Source organism: Carlito syrichta, unplaced genomic scaffold (genome assembly GCF_000164805.1).
Source record: "Carlito syrichta isolate Samal-C Ts95f unplaced genomic scaffold, Tarsius_syrichta-2.0.1 Scaffold303625, whole genome shotgun sequence".
Lineage (NCBI taxonomy): Eukaryota > Metazoa > Chordata > Mammalia > Primates > Tarsiidae > Carlito > Carlito syrichta.
This window is the reverse complement of record NW_007247721.1, coordinates 1,183,029-1,199,761: the sequence shown is the minus strand read 5'-3', so window position 1 is coordinate 1,199,761 and position 16,733 is coordinate 1,183,029. Positions and strand designations below refer to the sequence as shown.

The window sequence follows — 16,733 nt, the reverse complement described above, 5'->3', positions numbered from 1 at the left end:
AGAAGAGCTGGGTGGGGCCAAATGGGCTCTTCTCTCTCTTCCTTTCTCCCTGCCTAGTTTCTCCACTCCCCTTTCAGCCTTTGGGGCAACTTTCTAGCTCTCCCCAGCCCTCTAATTTTGACCGAGCGCCCCTTTCCATTCTGACCTGCAAACCTGCCGCTGCTGCTCTCCCACAGGGTCATCCATGCGTTCGTTTTTGCAACGCACCTCCCCTATCCCAGCCCACCTAAATCCATCCTCCCCTACAGAGCTGTTTCCCAGTCCACATGGCCTTTTCCTTCTCCGGGGATTGTAGTATTTTATAACCTCCCTTCCCAAGTCAGAAATCAGTTGTACACATGTTCAGCTTTCCCCATGTGAGAAGTGGGGTCGAGGGTAACAGTTTCTTGTGTGGCCAATGTTTCCACAAATGGGTCCCCTTTCTGACTTCTGCTCTGCAGGGAGCCAGGAGACCAGAGGAGCCGACAGAGATGGGTGACACACACATACCAGGAAGCCAAGCACATTAGATTTACTAGGGCAATATCTGCAGGTGAGATAACAGCTCATACATACAGAAATCCACGGTCAGAGATATCACCCCGGCAACACAGTCAGACACCAAAGCAGCAGAAGGGCTCAGGAAGTGGCTTTGGAAAGTTCTCGTGAAAATCAAAGGGCAGCTTTGGTGCTCAGAGATTCAAACAGAAAACTATACAAAACCAACCCATAAATATATATATATATTATATATGTGTATATATATATAAAATTGCAAAATAAAAGCCCAAGAAACTAACCATCAATCTGCACATCAGTGGCTCAAAAAGGGTTCGCCTAGAGAAAGGCAAAAAACCATTGGTGGGGGTGATGCATACTCCAGGGGGCCGGCATTTCAGCAGCAGAAAGAGTATTTACATGGAACCCCTACTTGAAACCTCACAATACTAGGAAAAGCTCAACACAGACAATGTATGTACAGGGGAAGACAGTAAGTAGTACTCTCGCGTGACGATTGTCAGACACAGACATTTCACTGAAACCATCCATAGCTTTAGAGAACACTGCACTCTCTATCTAGACTGGGTTCCTGCTACCCTGCGCCCCAACCAGGCGCTCTCAGACTCTGGACGTATGTTCTCCCCCACCTCACCTCTTCCCTGGAGAGGCGAATACTGGAAAGCTGGTTGGAGACTGTAAGAATTTAAAGGCGGGGTGGTCCTCGGGTGTCAAACAATCACCCACAAAGCAAGACTAATGGCATGAGGTGGCGTGGAAATGTGGGGGTGGGCTTTCCTGCAATACATTTCCATTTTATAAGGGGCTTCAATGGATTTCAAGTGTGGTCCCTCTGTCCTTGATCCAACTGCCATCCTCCTTCTGCTTCACTTTAAAAGGGAAGCTCTGGCCTTTGGGCTTTTCAACGTTATGCAGGATGATCTGCTGAGGTGAGAAGAATTGAGGGTCATTCTACAGTTATCCTCCCACTTACCCCCAAAGCTCTTATGACATTTTCTTTACACCACCTGGAAAAAAGAGATTTGTCACATCGCAGCTGGCCTCCTCCTGATGCTTGGGAAACAGTGGAGGAGAAAGGGCCCGAGGATCCGACTCTAACTCCAGGGACCTTCTCACGATGGGGTTTGGACTTCAGCTCTGACTGAATCCCTCCCCTGCATCAATAGTGAGCATTATCTCCCCCATCTTCAGGCTCCAATTTCTCATGGCGATGGCCCAGCTTTTGGGAAAACCTTGAAGGCAAGTGGCACCACACATCAATATGGTAGCATCTCATAATCACCTAAGTATGAACGAATGCAAACCACTGTTTCTGCATTGTTAAGAAAACTCCCAACTGGAGATTCTTTCTAACTGTTCCTGAGAAGCCTACATTCTCAAGGGAACTGTCTACATAAAAATGATGAAAGGTGCTTTCTCCACTAGAGGACACCCTGCCTGAAATCCTCACAGTGGGTCCTGGGTGAGCGCGGCTTCTCGCTGCGAAAGGCAGAAGAGTGTTGAGCATGCCTTGGTGACCAAGCCCTGCACGTGGCCTCTCATTTCATACAAAAAGTGTGCCGCATCCAAACTGACAGGTTGGTTCCACAGGGCCTTGGGAAATGATTACACGACCATGTGTGCTCCGTCGATTGTGGCACAAGTGGAAATGTGCACAAATGATAACCAGCGTGCATATCTCACAAGCTTAGAGTCACTGCAGACTCTACTTCTCGCATTAAATTATCCCTTTTAGAACAGATGTGGCACAGATGATATGATGCCCCATGAGGTTCTGAATTGTGGGGTGCTCTGTCCTTTTGGCAGGAGCAGAGATCATAGATTTATCTTCTCCTTCATTTCTTCTCAGACTCTGAATATTACAGCTGGGCTCAAGTGGTGAGAGAGGAGTTTAGAGGACCTGTTTTCTCTACACTCAGAGTGCACTGCAACTACACCAACCAACTCAAGGGTTTCCACTGAGGTGTAACATGAGTAAGGGCTAAATGCTCTTTCATTTGTTCAGCCATCAAGAACTGATTACTCTTGGCCTGGAACTAGAACATAAAATTCACACTTAAGAAAAAACATGGAATGCAGGCCTATGGTAGGCTGTGTCTATCTGTCCCTATGTATACCTTCTTGGAAAAATCCACACTTTTAGACTTTCAGAGGTGAGCCGCGCTGTTGAGTGCATGGTTCTTTCAAATTCATGACAACCAAAGAGGTGACTGTATAGCATCTCTCCTCCTGTTGGCAAGAGCGGTAGCCCTCTGCTATGACAGTGCTGAACAACATCTGAATGTCTGTCTTGCAACATACCCATGAGCGAGTGACAGTGTTATGCACAAGAAATGGGATTCAAGGCTCAGTTTACATGAGTCAGTGGCACAGGGCAGTGACTTACAGTGGAATTCTTACTGCAAGAACTTACTGCTTTTCCCCCCAAAACCCCAGTCCTTTAAAAATAACATCTGCTCACAGAGGAAGAGCCTTATTTTAGTTATAAAACAGTGGAGGGAAGTCAACTGGCCAAAATAGGACCCTTCTTGGGTCACCTGCAAGACAAGAAGCTCTCATGGAACCTAGACCTGGGCTACAGGGGTGTCTCTTGGCAGTGCTTCTTGTAGTTTGGGGAAAGGTCATGTGGCATGGATAGTTTTCCCACACCACTACTGGGTGCTAGCCATAGGGAGTCATTGAGTCATCAGAGCCAAGCCTGTCTCTCTTAAACATTTGTCCGTCTCCCCTGCCCCTTCCCCCACCTTCTGGTGAAAATAGGCTCAGAAACCTCTCCATTCCCCAGCTCAGTCAGCACATTGGTTCAAATCTTACCCCCTTTCTTTGGCAGCTCCAAGCACAGTGGCTCAACTAGAAATGAACACACTGCCTACCAAGTCTTGAATACACATTTTTCCCAGTCAAATACTGGTCAAAGCTTTCAGCCAACTTTTATACAGAGACAAAGAAGATTCCCTTTCCTTTTACCGGCCAAGCCGTGGTTTTGTTTGGGCCACGTGTCTATTTCTGTAGCCTTTGGTACACATCCTCCAGCCTTGAGTTGAGCACGCCACATTCTGCACGCACACGGGAAGAAGAAAATGGCAGAAGGACGCCAAGCTTTCCTGGTAATACTACACCAAGACAAAATAGAATCGGAAACTTTAGATCTCTGAGTGTTTCCCTCTCCTTGTTGAAAATCTCTCTGAAGGTGCTTTATCCAAAGAATTTTATGGAAATGAATTTTCTGCTGAAAACTATTTACTATAGAGGAAAACAGAGCACGAGGCAGGCCGTCAAACATGTTTTAGTATCGACGTTTCAGAAAGGCCCACCACCCACACCCCTCCATTCTCCCTTCAGCCACCAAAGGGATTTTCCTAAAATGCAAGTCTGACCATGACTCGACTCTGATTAAAGTTCTCAGTTCCAAACCCCTTCTGTGATAAGTCTAGCTCCTTCACACTTTCTACAAGTTTTCTTGTGCCCAGCCCTACTTCTCTGGGAAGTGAATGGCCTCCGACACACACGCTTTGCACTTCATGCTCTGGCAATCCTGCCTGGCTCAGTGGAAGCCCCGGTGGCGTCTTCTGCTTCCACACCTTTTGCACACATTCTTCCCTCACCCTGTCAACTCTTTTGCTCTCCTGGAAAATTCCTCGTCCGGGAAAACCCAACAGCCATTGCTCCTTTCAGGAAAATTTCTCTGGCCCCCAAGACAGCTAATCATTGCATCCTTATGCCACCTTGGTGCACTTGCCTGTTTTGGAATTTGTCTACACACCGATGCTCATGAGCTTCTTGAGGGCAGAAACTCTGCCTACTCTCATGCCTGGCCCTTGACCGGAGCTCAGTGTGTGCTTCTAGAATATATGGGGAAGGAACTAATGAATAAGCAGGAGGTGCACCCATGGCATAAATCCAAGGATGACACTGCAGCAAGGCTCCGTTTTCTCCTAAGTGATGCCTCACTGTTGTAAAGGGAATAAAGAGAACATGCTGAGTGCAAAGTCAGTCAACATCATCTGTGAACCACAACCACTCATACACGGAAGCCTGCGTCAGAGGTCATGTCCACCCTTCTCCCAACATTGTTTGCCACTTACTATTCTAGTCACAATGACTGCTCTCTTTTAGTGTCAGCATAATGCCTGATGCTAAGTGGGTGTTTAACAAACACTGTGAAAAGATGAATGAGTAAATATGAAATCTACCCTTTTAAAAGACTTTTAAAGGCATTTCTCATATGACAGATTTATCTGAGGCACTGGTGCCCCTGACTGTTGGATTGTCCGTCCTAAGACTTGACCCAATTAGGAAGTAGAAGAGAGACGGGGTCTGGGGTAGCAGTGAGGAACCTGCACTAAAGACATGGTCATGAATTGTGCCCCACATATTTAAAAGAAAAAATAAAAGGTAAGACATAGTAATGGGTGTACCTTGGCCACATGTCAGTTTCCTTCCTTCTCAAGAAATAGCCAACGATGGATTGTATTTTCTGTCCCAGTCAAAAGGCTCTTGCCACTCCTTTGTCAGAGGCACACAATAGCTTCGCCTCAGAGCAGTTAACCAGGGGCTTCACATGCACTGACGAGGGTGAACACAGTAGTTTCCTACCCTCATCTCAAGCGCTAACATTATACAATGGAGACAAGTCATAGGGATAGTCTTAAACTAAAACCACCATCCTTGGGGATTAAAGTTGTCCATTCGCCATAGCTGTTAACATCAAGGGCTCTGGACTCAGACTGACCTGGGTTCAAATCCAGCCTCCAGATCTTCCTAGCTACATCATCTAGGACAACTCCATCATCTTTTTTGGGATTCACTTTCCTCCTCCATAAAATGAGAATGACCTTTCCCACTTCACAGATTGTTATGAGGGTTAAAGGATATTGTGTATGTGAAGCCTGCACAATGTCTATAGATAGTCCGTGCTCAAAAATGGAAAACTATGATGAACAACTTTCAAAAATACTTTTACAATAATCAGGACAAAGGGAAAAATATTCTTTGAAGACACTGTGCTTTAAAGAGAACGGATTGTCTAACTTTTAGGATTCAACAATGCTCATTAATCAATGTCCCATGGAAGAACATGAGAAGGTAGTGTTGGCATTTAAAACAATAGCTGTGGCTATTACAAGGCCCAGGATGGACAGACAGGGACAGGGCTGGGGACATCCAAGCATTTCTCTGAGTGTTGGTGCAAGAGGATTCATCCTGAAGGGCTCATCTCTGATTCTCCACTACTGGACCCAGATTGACTCAGAGTTGGAACCCCAGAGAGGCCAAGTTCAAGGTGCCAAGAGTAAGTTGCCAGTTTTGGTCTTTGAACAAGTGCTTCTGGGTGTGAGGGAAGGTTGGGGGACACCTGACCGATAGACCAGAGTGAGGCAGGTACAGCACATTGCTCCACGTGTCATGCAAAGCTAGGAAGCCATAGCATTTCCCATGTGGTTTTGATCCTCCTTGTACAACCCAAAGCCAACAGAGGATTTAAATTTCCCCAAAAGCATGAGACAACTTTATCCTAATGCTAAATTTGGTTTTAGTTTTGAAGCGCCCAAGATGCACCATCCAAAGGGGTCAAGTTCCTGGCTTCTTAAATTGATGAAACCACCCCCAGTCCTCAGCTTACTTGACGTGCCCTTATGTCTGTCACCTCTTACAGCTCTTCCATCCATCACTCAAGAGGTTCCATGAAGAAAGCTCAGGGTTAGTATCTGGGGAAGTACAAGCTAAGCCATCAGCCCTTGGGAACAAAGATTAATTTCTACTGGAGGGAATGGGTCAATTTGTCTGGTTACTTTGAGCAGCAGGGCAGGGATCCAAAATGGAAAAGAGAAGAGATTTTTAAATGCAGAGATAGCTCCATCAGCAGGAGATTGGGTTCCTGCAAAGAAATGGACCTTACTCGGGGAAGCCGTGACCTGTTTGATTTAGTCTGAGCCTGTCAGAGCTCATGGCCCATTTGTGGCCTTCCTGGGTCCTGGGCTCAGATTGGTGGGCAGCATCCTAACAAAGAGGGCCCATGACTAGGCAGTGTCAGGTAGCGGAAAGAGCACTGAACTGGAAGTCAGGAGACCTGAATTCTAGTGCAGGCTCTGCTGCTAATTAGCTGTGTGACAGGGCAAATCACCTGACTTCTCTGGGGCAACTGTAAAATGAGAAGTGGACCGGGCCATCTCCAAGGTCCCTCTCCGAGTACGACCCAGGTTGCTATGCTATCCCTTGTTGGCCCTATGCTTGCAGGGACAGAGATGGGAGAAGGGAAGGGGAGGAGCGAGAGGAGGCAGAAGGAAGCCCAGGGGTGCCAGGGATCAGGACTCCACTTTCTCCTTCTTTTTGCTCTTTTTCAGGAAGGAGGGGGTTCGGAATTTCTTCTTCTTCTTTGAGGGAGACTTGGAGGGTGAGCCCTCTGGGGACAGGGGGCCGCTGGTGACCGACTCAGTTTTGTCCTTAGAGGTATCAACATCCGTGTCAGCATTGGTGGTCATTTGGCTCATGCCTTTGCTGAGGATTTCCTCTGCAGTCTGCTCCTCCTCCTTCCCGTTGACCACCACTCCTTCTGGCGGGGTTGCTTTGGGCTCTGTGGTGGCTTTGCTTGTTTCTGTCTTCTTAGCACCTTCTAGGACAAGATCAAAAGACACGACCAGTAAGATTTCATTCTGGTGAGAGTTTCCACCCTAGGCTAACAGTTCTATGCAGTTCTAGCAAGTAAGTCCAGAGTGATGGGAGGGGCAGCCTGACACAGGGAGAGGGGTGGAGCAGGGCTCTCGGGGACAGATGGAAGGACCGGGTTCTCATCCAGACTACACCCCCTTCCACGTGGCCTGCCCTGGAACATGCCCTTGGTAGGCTGGAAACTCTGGGCTCCTGTCTCTGAATTTAGACAGATACTGATGTCTGAACATGGCTAGGGCCCAGCTGAGGTCCAGCTCAGAGCTTTTCTAGGCAGCGGGAGGGGGAGCTGGGGGAGGAGAACAGACACGAGGAGGACAGAGGCTGTTGGAAGGGGGGGTGCATTGTGTACATCTCGGTGGAGTCATCTAAGGATTGTAACTGGTTCGGTTACACCAATACAAACATAGAAATTACATTCTCTGCACCACTGAGGAACTTTGGGGAAAATGGAGAGTGTCTTTGCAGCAGGCAGAGGAACAGTGGAACTCTCTGAGTGACAGGGACCCTGTCTTTCCAAGACGTAAGTGCTACCCAAAAGTGCTACCCTGGTTAGCCCATTCTAGTGACCCTCCAGCCCTCAGGCCTTTATTCTGCCTCAGAACCTGTTGGGATGGTTCCCATGTTCAAGGCCAGAGCCACTCAGGCCCCAGAAACTTACCTCTCCTGTCACTCTTTCTCCCTCTCTTGGTTTTCATCCCACTCTGCTTCCATGCAAGCTTTGAAATGCCCAGATTTGGGGGAATTGTAAAGCCCCGGACTTTGAAAGCAACGCAAAGATCATCTGGCTTACCTCCACCCCATGGGAAGAGTGGGCAGGATTCTGTTTATTGGCTTCTAGTTCATGTTCTTTTCACCACATGAACTGACAGAAGTGTGAGTGTGTGAGTGAGTGTATGCAAGTGAATGTGTGAGTGTGTGTGTGTGTGTGTGTGTGTGTGTGTGTGTGTGTCTCTGCGGTATGAGTGTGTGGTATGTGAGTGTGTGAGCATATGCCAGCGAGTGAGTAGATGACATGAGTGTGAGTATATGAATGTGGGCATGAATGTGAATGTGTGTGTGACACACATGTGTGGTGTGTGCCATGAGTGTGTGTGAGTGAGCATTATGTATGACACATGTATAAGTGAGTGTGAGAATGCATATGTGGTGTGAATATGAGTGAGTGTGTGAGCCAGCATGAGTGAGAGTGTATGACACATGTACAAGTGTAATAGTGTGTATGTGTGTGTGTATGTGTGTGTGTTGCGTGAGCAAGTCCAAGTGCAGTATGTGTGTTGCCACACCACAGGAAGAAACTCTGGCACGCTCAGCTACATGGGAATGTGGGTGATGGGGAAAGGTATAACCAGTGTTACAGAAGGAGGGGGTGGAGAACTAAGTTTTAGGAAAAATCCAGGGGTCTTGACAGGAGTAAAGTCTAGGAAAATGATAGCTATGTGGAGGATGGGACAGAGGGGAGAAAGTTTGGGGACAGTTAGAATGGACTACTTGAACTCCCTGGGCAAGATCTCTGCATCACGAGGCCTTTCACAACTTGTGAAACTAGCTGGGCACTCAGCGTCTTCTCCCAGCCAGTACTACTGGAGTAGCACCTCCCTCTAGGACTTAAAGATGTGGGCCACCAGCCCCCACTCTTCCCACTGCCCAGGCCATGCCCTGTCGTCATCCAGCTACCCAGTTCTCCTATGTCCTTGACTCCTGCAGCCCCTGCTCCAGTCCCCTGACCTCCTGCCATGTGGTCCTGTGGCCATCATCTGGCAATATTCTTGAGTGCCAAGGGTAGAGCTTGAAAAAATGTGTCCTAATGTGTCACCCAAGTGAGGGACCTGAAGTGAGGGTCTGGGTTGAAGCTATAGAGCCATGGAAGGACCAGGCAGTACAGAAGACAAAGGCCAACACTCAGGGGTAGTGCTTGTTCACATGGATGGGTCCAGTTGAGCTTAGAAGGCTCAGGCTGGGATAAACAAGAAAGAAGATGTGGTGATGGTATTGGCTTGGTTGGAATAAATCCATTCACACATTCGTTTGCTCATGCCTTTGACCATTCATGGATTCCACTAACATTTTCTGAATCCCTTCTATGAGCTAGTTACATAATTAACTAGGCACAGTCTCGCCCTAATTTATTTTAGTTTAGAGGGAGGAAGAGATAGGCATAAAAACCAAGTGATAGTTTCACAGTTGCTATGATGGAAGTTCATATAATGGAGGCAAAAAGGACGGAGTGATCATTTCCACCTGGAATTGGGAATAGGGATCAGGAAAGATTTTAAGGAAGAAGTAACACTCAGACCTATTTGTTGTCTGAGGTGAAGGTTGGAGACACAGAGGGGTGAACAAAGGGCCTTCCAGGCAGAGAGAAACAGGCTGGAGTGACAGGGAGGGGCCTGGGAACCAGAAGGTGGATGGGCAGATAGCAGGTGAAGCGGGAAGAGGAGAGTGGGCAGAAATACAGTTGGGTACTTGCCTTCTAGTCTAGGAACACAACCGTGCATAAGAGGGGCTTTCATCTTCTATCTGAGTGGCATTTCCTGCCTGGTGGTGAAGAGTATCCTCACTCCAACAGCTCCTTCATTCATGCCCCTCATCCAAGCCCCTTTGCCCTGCTGCCAACCTAACCTACAGCCTCAGCCCCTGGTGTGTGTCTTGGTTTAAGAAAGCAACACTCAGGAGTCTTCTCACCACCTAGAAAATGAGGGCCACACCCAATGAACCCACAATAATCTCAGAGAGCTCCCACATCATGAACTGTTTGGGGAGTCACGGCAAATAGAAAGTGTGGCTTGGAGGAGTCAGGTTCCAAATTGAGGTCACCATTCCCTCAACTATAGGGACAGAAACTGCCGGACAGTTCTACTGACTAAGAGAAGGGGCAGAGCTCCAGAAATAAATATGTCCTGGGCCCCTGAAAAGTATTGAGAACTGGCTCTGAAAGCTTAGATCCTCCTGTGTTAACAGCTGGCAGGGGCCCCAGGAACTAGGGGAAGATGGGAGCTCACCTTACAGCATCCTCCAAGAAGAACCACTGGCTTTCTCTCTAGAGTAGAGCACTTGGAGCTCTAGGAATAGGGGATAGTGGGAGTAGGCAGAGTTGGGCAGAGGCTGGAAACTGGGGGATTCTGTCCAAGGATGGTGACCAGGAAGCTGGAGAAGAGAGAGGAGGTATCGGGAGAGCCGGTGATTGGGAGTAAGACTGGACTTCGACTCAGGGACCACACCCAGACTCCTGTGGGTTGGCAGACGAAGGGCTGAAAGACCCCCAGAGGCTGGAAAAGGAGGAGAGGCTCTGTAGGGAGGTTCAGAGCTGGTTGGATACTCTGCCTCCAACCTGATCTCTCACTATCCCACAACCTCCAATCACTCAGGTTGCCTCTTGGCCACTGATGTGGCTAAGATAGTTAATTTTTAAATTTTTTATTTTATTTTAGAGATGTGGGGTACAATTCAGGATTAGGTATGGAAGTGGTTATTGTACAGGTAATGTTTGGGCCTACTTTTGGTCCCTACTTTGCCTGGTTTGAGATCAGCTACCCTTATTAATATTATGTGCCTACCCCACCCCCAGCCGGCAGTTTCCGACTACTACAATCCCTTAGTTATAGTATTATGGTAAATATTCAAGGTCTACTTATGAGTGAGAACATATGGTACTCAGTTCTTTGTTTCTGTGATAAATCACTGAGTATGATAGAAGGATAGTTAATTTATGTGTCAACTTGATTGGATTAAGGGATGCCCAGATAGCCAGCAAAACATTATTTCTGGGTGCGTCTGTGAGGGTGCTTTTGGAAGAGATTAGCATTTGAATTAGTAGAGTGAATAAAGATCTTCCTTTATCAGCATGGTTGGGTACCATCCAACCCACGGAGTGCCTGCTCAGATAGAACAAAAATGTAGAGGAAGAGCAAGTTCTCTCCCTCTTGAGCTGGAACATCTTATCTGCCCTCAGACATCAGAGTTCCTGCTTCCTAGGCCTTCAGACTCAAACTGCACCACTGGCTTTCCTGTTCCTCAGTTTAGAGACAATAATAAATCATGGGACTTTTTGGCTTCCATAATCACGCAAGGCAATTCCCCTAATAAATCTCCCCTCATCTCTCTCTCTGTCCTATTGGTTCTGTTTCTCTGGAGAACCCTAATACAGTCCCCTTCCAGGAATGCCCACTTCCCCAGCCTTCTGGCTACCACCTCTGCACAGCCCATTCCACTCCCGTCTGCTGATTCAAGTACGTATCTCCCCAAGGTCTGAGTCAAGCCATACTTTATCTTTGCTTCTCCCCCTGACATTGGAGAATGATCTTGCCCCCGCCCCAAACCTACTGCTCATATATTCATTTTACATGTATGTGTCATTTATCTTTTTTTCTTTAAAGAGTCCATTCATCACCCAGGCAGACTGCTAAGGACAGAAACTCTGCCTTTTTTCCTCTCTGACAGCCACCCCCCAGCTCTGTGACAGTGTGCTCGAGCTGTTTATGACTGCTGACTTTTGCCAAGTGAGGCCAGATGAAGGTTCAACAGAGGAGGCCATGCTTCCGCTCAGCAGCTGGGCTCTTCTGTGTTAGTGCACTGGGGTGAGAATGTGGGGAAGGAATATGGACCTTGCCTAATTCAAGAAGGAAGACTGCCTTTCCTCCCCTAGCCTGCTAACATCTCAGGGTCAAACATATGACCTCTAGCCCCAGACCCACAGCTTAGAGAGCCCTTCTCTCTGCGGCATGGAGGACACCAGTGGAGGGCTGAGAAACAGGATTTACTGACTTTCTTCTGAACACAAGGTCAACCAGACTGATTACGACATATTCCAAATGCATGAAGAATTGGTCACTGCCATGTACTGCTTTTACTTCCCTGTTGAAAAGGCAACTCCACACCATTGCACAGAGAAGCTATAGAAAGTTTCATTAAATACCTTGGGGGAAAAATGTGCCCTATACTAACACAGGGGCTGGGCACTCAGGCAGCAACACTCAGACAGGCCCACAAGGTTCCAGAAGAACAGAGGAGTGGGGACAGAAAACTAGCAAACAGAACTGCATCATGGCTGATCAGTGAGCTGGACGCTGGCCATGCAGAGAATTTGCCACAGAGTTTCTGTCTTGATTTTAATTCTCAAACGTCAGTGTTGGAAAAAACTTATTCAGAAAGCTTGTGAAAATGCAGCTTCCTGTCTTGTCCCTAAAATAGACTTTGAAACAAAAGGTGGGTCAAGAAATCGATAGTTTTTTAACAAGTCCCCAGTAATTCTGATACAAAAGGCCCGTTGGCCACACACTGGGAAGCATGGGTTTAGAATGATATTTCCTCCCACCTTTCCCTCCTCCAAGGATGGAGAGAGCAACACTGACAGGAAAGTGGAGTGTCTTGTGAATGGATGCTGTAGACTCTAACTCCCACTCACTCATAGCTGGGCTATCAAGGTTCCCCTGAGCACCCAAATATACTTTCAGGGTATAGTACAGCTGGTGTGCAAAGATGGCCCCAATGAGTCAGGTCTCCAGGTAGTCACATGCTAGCATTAATTCCCTCCCATACTACATCTGGACTGGCCCTGTGGCTAGATATAGCCAACGGAATGCAGAGGGAGTGCCACAGAGACAGCCTCAGACTTCAGAAAGTCTAACAACTTCTGTTTTTACAATCTGGGGAGACCTAGACTACCATGTATAGAATCCAACCACCCTGATGGAAACACAAGTGGAGAAGCCCACAGCCTAGAAGGGGTCATGGATTCTTCAGAGGTGGCTGTGCATTAGGAGCAGGGATGGTGTGACTCCTGAGGGCCATAAGCACTCTACCACAAGGAGTGCCCAAGCGCTGCCCCACTGCCCACTCACTCTAGGCACTTGTTGCCTCTGGGCATGTGTGCTCTGTGTGTTAGTGTGTGTATGTATGCGCATGCACCATATGTATGTCCATGCATAGTGCATGTGAAATTGGTCATGAGTTTCACAGCCGGGAAACCTCCTGAAGGCGGGATTGTGAGTTGCAAAAGAAAAACTTGGGGGGAAATATACTTCTTTGGAAAAAATCCTCCCTCCCCCATTGCAAGTGTTGGAGTGAGTTAGTAAACAGCCTCTCTATACTTACTACAGAGACAAGTATTCAGAATCGGAGGAAACTCCTTTGATGAAGGCACAAATGGGAAGAGAAAGGAAGACATTGTGGAGACAGGTTGACAACACCACGATGAGACACAATGAATACACACAGTTGGGGGACATCCACTTGGGGCTCTGGCCGCAAGCAGATGAGTTTCCTCTGGCAATGCTGGGCTGCCCTTGAGGCAGTGAGCAGCTTATGAAGGGAGATCAGGATTGGGGGATTCCATTGGCTCTCACGTATGTGACTGTTCTACTCAGGAGGAAGAAGACTCCAACAGTTTGCTGCTCTCTAGATGGCAGTACAGTCTTCTGTGGGGTGTTGGGGTTCTCTGGAGGACCCAGGTGGGGTGTGTTCATGCCCTGGAGTGATTCCAGGAGCCCACTAAAGACACCTTGAATAATTTAGGTGGCTAGACACTATAAGTATTATCCACTATGTATGTATTCTTAATCGTAACCATAATTAGAATGTACATTTAAATCATGCTTTTACTCTTTCAAAGTATGTCTGCACCTATATTTCCTTTACACATAAATTTAAAAGGGGAAAGGATTAGCAGCCCCATTTGACAGATAAGGAAACTGAGGCACAGAGAGGTTATCTGATTTGTTAAAATTAGCAGTTATTATTAGTTAGCAGTTCAGCCGAGCCTAGAATGCAGTTCTTTAAACTACTATCTCTCTACTGAAGCTGTTCCTGACCTAGACTACACTTTAGATTCCCCTAGAAAGATCTTAAAACTCCAGGCTGTACTCAACACCCACCCACTCCAGACCATTTAACCCAGAAATACTGGGGGTGGGATCCAGGCAGCAGGATTTGTAAAGCTTCCCAGGTGATTCCAATGTGCAGTTAAGGTTGAGAATGACATCATTAGCATCACCTGGAAAATGCAGGGCTCTCAGGCTCCATCCCAAATGTAATGGATCAAAATCTTCATTTTAACTAGATCCCCAGGTGGTCCCCATGCACATTAAAGTCAGAGAAACTGGGCTAGTGCATCTGGAAAGGCTCATCAGCCCCACCCATGTCTGAGTCAGAGGTGAGGAGGCTGTGGTCAATTACTAACTTGTTCATCACTGCTTACACTGGGCTTCAGCTGTAAGGTGGAGTGTCAGAGCTTGTGCATGAACCAAGTTGATACCAATTTGGTAACCCCTATTTCAGATCCCCTAACTGCTGGAGGGGGAAGCTTTTGGATAGGGGCAACAACTGTGGAAGGCATGGTACCTGCCGCGTGCATACCTGCCCTGCTTCCGTGCAGACACTTCTCAGCCTGTGGATGCACCTCCCTCCCTCCCAGCCTGCTCAGTATGACTCACCCTCTGAAGACCTGGAAGGAGAGACCACGGGGCTTTTCGTCTCTGCCTCCTTCGCTGGGCTCTGCACTGGAGAAGCAGGTGCAGACTTTGCAGGTGAGCCAGGCTCCTCTGTGGTTGTTTCTTTCTCTCCTGAAAACAGAGAAAACCACCTCAGGATAGAGGTCAAAAGCGGAGGGATGGGGAGAGAGAGAGCAAGAGAGAGAGACAGACACTGAGAATTGTAAAAATTGCTTTTTTCTACTTGGTCATCATTTCTCCCCCCTGGTAATGAACCTTCTAGCTGATGTTAGCTGCTTTTCCTAACCTTTTAAAAAATTTCTGCTACTTCCTCAGGGAGGCCAAAGGAGAAATCAGTCATGTTGTTTCCTTCATCAAAGCACATCTACCATTGTGCTACCCTGGATGTGGATGGCAAGAATGCAGAATTCCCATATGGCCAGACCAAAGCCTGGCTCTGGCCCTTGTCCCGCCTGAGGAGGACCAGCCAGGTGCTTTATGAGCACATAAACAGGCAAGAGACGGATCCATGAAGGACTGCTAACTCACCTTAAAAACACCCATGATTTGCTTGCATGTAGCTCATTTATTATTTATCTAACTTACATTTTCTGTCCAAATAGTCCCTAGGGATGAAAAGCACTATGTTTTCCTATCTACTTTTCCAATGGGCACATTAGAACTCCACACACACCAACAAAGATTTTTCTAGTGCCGGCTTTGTGCCCAGGAAGATGGCCGACCCTGGATGGGGTGGGATGATGGTGGAAGAAGACTCAACCCTGAGGGAATGACAGCCTAGCATGGTGGACATGACCAAACGCTGAATTATGTGTCTCTGACCTCAAGTGCTCTTGAAGCAAAGAGAAGAGACAGCTTATTGGGGTGGAGTGGAGAGGGTGGCAAGGAAGCCTTCCTAGCTGCAGAGATGTTTGAGGCGGAGTCTGAAGTGTTGATGATTTGGGATTAGGCTAGCCAAGAATAGAACCATGCCAGGAAGGAACAAAGGCATGGATAAGGGCGTAAAGTTATGGTGAGTATGAATGGTTGGGAAGCAACATGGAAAGATGGGTTTGACTAGAGCTTCTGAAATAAAGGAGTGAGAAAAATACATAAAAATGTTAGCTGGTGGAGAGCTTTGACTGCCCAGCTAAAAGGTTTGTACCAGACCTGATAGAAAATAATAATTATGATGATTATAATGATCATATCATAGCTACCATTTATTTGGTGTTTGCTGATCAAGGCCATATTTATAGGCCCTACTCTAAGCATTTTACAGCTATTAACTCCTTTATGCCCAGATGGGAGGGTCAAGTGAGGTCATGAAGGCACTGTGTAACCATTAGGCACAGAGCAATGGTGGGGGGGGCATGATTGTAATTGCGGTAGTAAGAAGACTCTTTGGTGATGAGGCAGGAAGATCCTCTCTGCGTGGTCCTGAGGACTCCCCTCCACCCTGGGGGATTTGAAGCAGTGATGCCTCGGGGTCATTTACCATCGAGTTCTAGTTTCTTCCTCTCCACCTCTTTCTTGTATTCCTCCAGCTCCTGGTCAGTGAGTTGGCTGAAGGGGTTGGGCACCGTCTCCTCTGAATCGTCTTTGGTATCCGCGTCGCCCTTGGACATCAGCTGGCTCTCTGTAGACTGAAAGTTAACCACAGAGTGTGTGTCGCTCTCTGAATGCCGCAGCTGGGGCACAGGCCCCAGCTTCCTTTCAGACTCAGGTGGCAACAGTGGTCTTGCTAGGGAGAGCATGGCATGCAGCAACTTGGAAAAAAGCTCAGGGCCTAGGGGCAGGGGTTGCTCATTCCTCCCCACTGCTATCTCACCCTTAGACCCAGATTTTGCAACTGCCTGGGTGAATACAGGGAGTCCACACTCAGCCCCTGAAATAAAAGCAAAGGATGCTCCCAAGCGGAAGGAAGACACACCTTTATTGCAATCCCTTCTATGGACACTTCCAAGCCATCACTATGCAAATACAGTTCGTGGCCCAAAGTCAGTCAGCCAAAGCCCAGCAAGCACAGCGTTGGCTCAAGCAAGCTTCATGCCAGCCATTCCCTACCACTGCCCCCCACCCCCCACAACAGTAGTGCAAGCCACAACACACAGCATTAAATCATATGCAAAACACACAGTGGCT

The 16,733-nt window shown here is 47.6% G+C and overlaps 1 protein-coding gene across 1 annotated transcript in view; it reads right to left on the bottom strand.

Moving 5' to 3' along the window:
- Positions 1-486: 486 nt before the first annotated feature.
- The window catches only part of ADD2 (adducin 2), a 58,750-nt gene continuing 42,503 nt past the window's right edge, over positions 487-16,733 (bottom strand). Inside the window, exons 14-16 of the mRNA XM_008058776.2 lie at positions 16,087-16,234; positions 14,592-14,720; positions 487-7,108 (exon numbers count right to left, since the gene is read on the bottom strand). Coding sequence (XP_008056967.1) covers positions 6,801-7,108; positions 14,592-14,720; positions 16,087-16,234 — 585 coding nt within the window. The 3' untranslated portion in view covers positions 487-6,800. The remainder of the gene's footprint in view (positions 7,109-14,591; positions 14,721-16,086; positions 16,235-16,733) is intronic.